Below are 4,752 nucleotides of genomic sequence, written 5' to 3'. Positions count from 1 at the left end.
TATGCATGTCCTCGGGCAATAGAAATTTACTTATACTTTAAATAAATATATTATATATTATATATTACAATAAAATAATATAATAAAAATTATTTAAGTCATTAATGAGCTGGATTGACTCATTTTAACACTCGATGTTTGACCGAAAGAAGAGAATTTGACGAAGAAGGGAAAAGTTTGAAATTTGAATTAAATCCAAAATTGTTTCAAATTTGTATTAAAAATATTTTTGTTTTTGTTTTTTTTTTTACTTCTAACAAAACATAAAAAAATTTGATCTCTATATTTCCATTCTTATCATAATCACTTCCAAATATGGTATACTGTTGATATTCATTTAAAAAAATTGATTTTGTTTAACATATATATTGTTTTATGTACACAAATTTGAAGATAATCTTCATTCATATACCTATATTTCATTACATTTACTATTTAGTATATAATATTTTGTTGAGTTGATATTTAGTGTGTAATATATTATTTAAAGTATTCATAATTTCTTTATTATAACATTATACATATAAAAATTGTATGAAAAAAACTAATGTATACAATTTTCAAATTGTAACAAATTTATGAAGACAATTATGCAATTCATGAATTGAATTAACTAAGATTAAATCTTTAAAAGGGTTAATAAAGTTTTACTCCATCAGCTTTGACATAGTAAATAAATCGTGTTGCATGGGTAACGTAAAGTGTTTTTTAAGAACAAATATATGGATTTTAAAATGTTGTGCGTGGTCCAGTTCCAAAATCCCTTCCATTGACTGACTCAGTATTAACACATGAAATGAATTTTTTTCTTATAGGTTGGAGGAAGACCACGCGACAAGGGAAGCGCGTGGAGAGGCGGAACAAGAAAGGAAAAATAATAAAGAAAGGGACACCCTGTGTTCCTCACAACGCCATATTTAACTACCACTATCCACTCGCTAAATCCAACGTTGTAATGCGTGCTTCTTAGCTCCCTCTTCACTTACACTCCGACATCGTTTTACTCGAACCACCAAACTCTGTTCAGAAACAAACCCTTCTCTTTCTCTCTCTCTGTGATTCCAAGAACATCCCAAGAACTCGATTGATTCTGCCATTCCTGTTTGCGTTTTCGTGTTTTTTGTCTCAATGGAAGTTCAAACTCACACCCACGCTCACTCCACCTTCGATGTCAACCCCAACCCCAACGCATCATTCCCTTACGACATTCATCATCCTCAATTTCGGAGCTCCGAATACCCGACCCCAACATTCCCGCTCTCCCCTCACGACCCGCCACAACCTTTACCCACCCACGAGTCATCGGAGACTCACGCGCCGGGACGCGCCTGCCCTCAGACTACGGCTGCCCTCCAGGTGCAGAAGGTCTACCGGAGTTACCGCACACGGCGGAGGTTGGCTGATTCCGCCGTCGTCGCCGAGGAGCTCTGGTGCGTCTTCTCTGCATGCAAACTCTCTCTCTCTCTCTGTCTACCTAATTTATATATTTTTTAATTAGAACGATTTTTTTTTTTCTTTAAATTTTCACGGACTATGAGTTCATTTTGATAAAGTGGGGTTTGAAAATTTGAAGGTGGCAATTGATGGATTTCGCGAGGCTAAACCACAGTACCATTTCGTTTTTCAATTTGCCTGAGACTGCTGCATCACGGTGGAATAGGGTCAAACTCAACGCTTCCAAGGTCTCTCTCTATTTTTTTTGTATGCGTGTATAGACTTATATGTGTAATACGGATAGTATTCGGGTACTTGTACGTTTTGTCGGAAGCTATTTTGCCTTTTGTTCCGTTTGATACTAAGATTATGTTTGATTCTGAAGTCAACTGTTTTTTGTAGGTGGGAAAGGGTTTGTCCTTGGACGCCAAAGCACTAAAATTGGCTTTTCAACATTGGATTGAAGCTGTGAGCATACATTTCCTAACACCCTACGTTGACATTATTTAATTTATTTATAATTTGTTATATATGAGACCAAGTCATCCTTATCTCTGTTGTAGCTGTTTGGTTCCACGTCTTGGTTTTTAACGTTTAATGAGAAGCTAGTAGTAATAAATAGTAGCTTTCATGTTTCAAATGTGATTTATTACTTCTCCATATTCCAAACAAATAATTTAGTTGGTGTTATGGCTTGAACTGTAGATTGATCCACGCCACCGCTATGGGCATAACTTGCATTATTACTATGAAGAATGGTGCAAAACGGATTCTGGCCAGCCATTCTTTTATTGGTGAGACTAGTTTTCTACAAAGAAAGCATTTATTGATTCATTCATTGGCCTTGGTCGTTTCTGATTGATGAAATGCTGTTGATATTGAATGGTTCCATTGTGAATACAGGGGAATATGTTTTTGCTGTATACTTAAGCATCTAAATCCCAACGGTCTTTCATTGTCTTCCACACTTTCAATGAAAAAAGGGGATTGTTTAGGGGTCCAATTTCATTAGTTAGATGAAATGAGGAATTTTGATTTTGTTTCCTATTTCTTGTTTTGACTAAGTGAAACTTGTCATGTGGAGTGAAATGTTAAGTGGAACGATGAAGAGGTTAAAGTTGTGGTTTTTCACTGAAGTATTTTGATTTGTCTCATTCTGCAGGTTGGATTTGGGAAATGGAAAAAATCTTGATCTTGAACAGTGCCCGAGATCCAAGCTCCGAAAACAATGCATCAAGTATCTAGGACCTGTATGTATACATACTTGTTTCTATTGTTAATTGTAGTTGTCGTTTACTTCATCGACAATTTGACTTGTAATTTGTACTGCATTATTCCAAAAGTTGTTGTCTTTTCCTGCTTTTCGACTAGTTGATCCTTCTCAATAATTTTCTGTATTAGCAAGAGAGAGAACACTATGAATACATTGTCTGCGAGGGGAAAATTATCCACAGCCAATCTGGAGATTTTCTGCACACAAAAGAAGATTCTAAGGATGCCAAGTGGATATTCATAATGAGCACCTCTAAGAAACTTTATGCTGGCAAGGTAACAACAATGCAAGCTCAGTAATTGTTTCTAATTTTCTATTTCTCCTTTTTATACAGGCACTCTGCCATTTCTTTTCAGCCATATTGATACTTTTTAATTACCTCTCAGAAAAAGAAGGGATTATTCCACCATTCTTCTTTTCTGGCTGGTGGAGCTACCTTGGCTGCTGGAAGGCTGGAGGCTGAGCATGGTGTTCTTAAGGTATACTTAATTTCGTAGGTTGCATGATTAATTTGTCTTTTTTTCTTTTGGTGCAAATTTGGCTTTGCACATAGAATCTCACTGATAGACTCATTTACTAATTGCAATTTATGTGCATTGAAAAATGACAAATGACTGATTCTCAATGCTTTTGGCTTTTTAGTCCATCTCTGCATATAGTGGACACTATCGGCCAACAGATGAGGCGCTCAACTCCTTCTTATCATTTCTCAAGGAAAATGGTGTCAAGATTGATGAAGTTGAGGTAATTGATTTATATTCTTGTGAACTTAGGTGTTTGTTTTCACCAAAAGCTGTTGCTTCAAGTAGAAATTGATCAGTTACAGCCAGAACATTTTGACGATTGTTAGTTGGAACACATGTATGATCACTGGCATTTTTCATTGAACAATTATGATGCATTGTTTGTTTCAGATTCGCAATCCAAAAGATGACAGCGATACTTACGAGGATGGAAAGGTTAGTGAAATAGACACAGCATCTGCAGATTCTAGCCATGGTAAAATACCAGAGCCTGGAATTTTTGAGGAAGCTGAGTACACCTCATCTACAAGCAATGTAAACCTTCAACCTGTGTCTGCTGGTAGTTATAAAAGGACTCTCTCTGGTGGTCTTCAGAGTCCAAGAGCTGAGGTACCCAAGGAAGCAATATTGCAAAGAATCAATTCCAAGAAGGCAAAATCCTACCAATTGGGGCATCAACTTTCACGTAGATGGTCAACTGGGGCTGGACCTAGAATTGGTTGTGTTGCTGACTACCCTGTAGAGCTTAGACTGCAGGCCCTAGAGATGGTTAACCTTTCTCCAAGATTTCCTCCTTCACCTTCCTCATACAGGTTACCGGGTGGTCTTGTGGCACCAACGGCATGTTCAACTCCCAATGGCACTAGAACTGAAACTGATGACAATTCAACTCCTAAATGATATCATATTAGGATTATGTCTGCCAAGGTTATAGGTACCTTAGTTAATGTATTGTTCTTTATGTTATGTCTACTTTGAAGGACTTAATTAATGTTATGTTTTATAAAATTCAGTAGTTTTTATTAGCTCACGTCTTGGTTCTCTCCACTAACCTGAGGATAAAGGCCATCATCCTTTGTTGAATACGCTGTGCCTTGTTAGCAAACTAGACATTAGTGGGGTAATGGTTGAGGGGTTTCCTACATGTACTACAATTGTGCATTGTGCCTTGAAGATAAAGGTGTACTTGTGAGTCCGAACAAAAGAGACAAAGAATGGTTCTTCTTCTTTGTGCTCCTGGTATATCCATGCTTATAAAACCATTAATAAATTTAATGTGTAAATAAAAAGTCTTAGAAAGTGAAAATAAAATAAACACTAAAGAATAACAAGATCATTTTATCTTCAAGGAATCTGGAAATAACAAGATCCTTTATCTTCAAGTTATTATGATTAACAAAGGTTCGACATATGGTTTGTTTGGTTTTGAAGAAATAAAGGGGGAAAGAAAATAATAATGACACTAATCATAACATTTTGGAGAAAACTAACATAACATACAAGTTGTTGTATAAAAATATT

The 4,752-nt window shown here is 36.1% G+C and overlaps 1 protein-coding gene across 1 annotated transcript; it reads left to right on the top strand.

Annotated features, from left to right (window-relative positions):
* Positions 1–768: 768 nt before the first annotated feature.
* On the top strand, positions 769–4,256 carry LOC137830357 (IQ domain-containing protein IQM3). The gene is made up of 9 exons (XM_068637645.1): positions 769–1,430; positions 1,574–1,682; positions 1,837–1,902; positions 2,140–2,228; positions 2,597–2,684; positions 2,836–2,982; positions 3,094–3,186; positions 3,350–3,451; positions 3,622–4,256. The coding sequence occupies exons 1-9, from the start codon at positions 1,129–1,131 to the stop codon at positions 4,129–4,131; spliced, it is 1,506 nt and encodes a 501-aa protein (XP_068493746.1). The 5' UTR covers positions 769–1,128; the 3' UTR covers positions 4,132–4,256.
* The last annotated feature ends 496 nt before the right edge of the window (positions 4,257–4,752 follow it).

The sequence above is a fragment of the Phaseolus vulgaris genome, chromosome 7 (assembly GCF_000499845.2).
Source record: "Phaseolus vulgaris cultivar G19833 chromosome 7, P. vulgaris v2.0, whole genome shotgun sequence".
Classification (NCBI taxonomy): domain Eukaryota; kingdom Viridiplantae; phylum Streptophyta; class Magnoliopsida; order Fabales; family Fabaceae; genus Phaseolus; species Phaseolus vulgaris.
The sequence above is the reverse complement of the archived record's forward strand: the minus strand, read 5'-3'. Positions and strand labels throughout refer to the sequence as shown.

Coding starts and splice junctions, on each gene's coding strand:
- LOC137830357 (XM_068637645.1), top strand. CDS start 1,129: ATGGAAGTTCAAACTCACACCCACGCTCACTCCACCTTCGATGTCAAC. Junction 3,187..3,349: donor CTGAGCATGGTGTTCTTAAG/GTATACTTAATT, acceptor TTGGCTTTTTAG/TCCATCTCTGCATATAGTGG. Junction 3,452..3,621: donor TCAAGATTGATGAAGTTGAG/GTAATTGATTTA, acceptor TGTTTGTTTCAG/ATTCGCAATCCAAAAGATGA.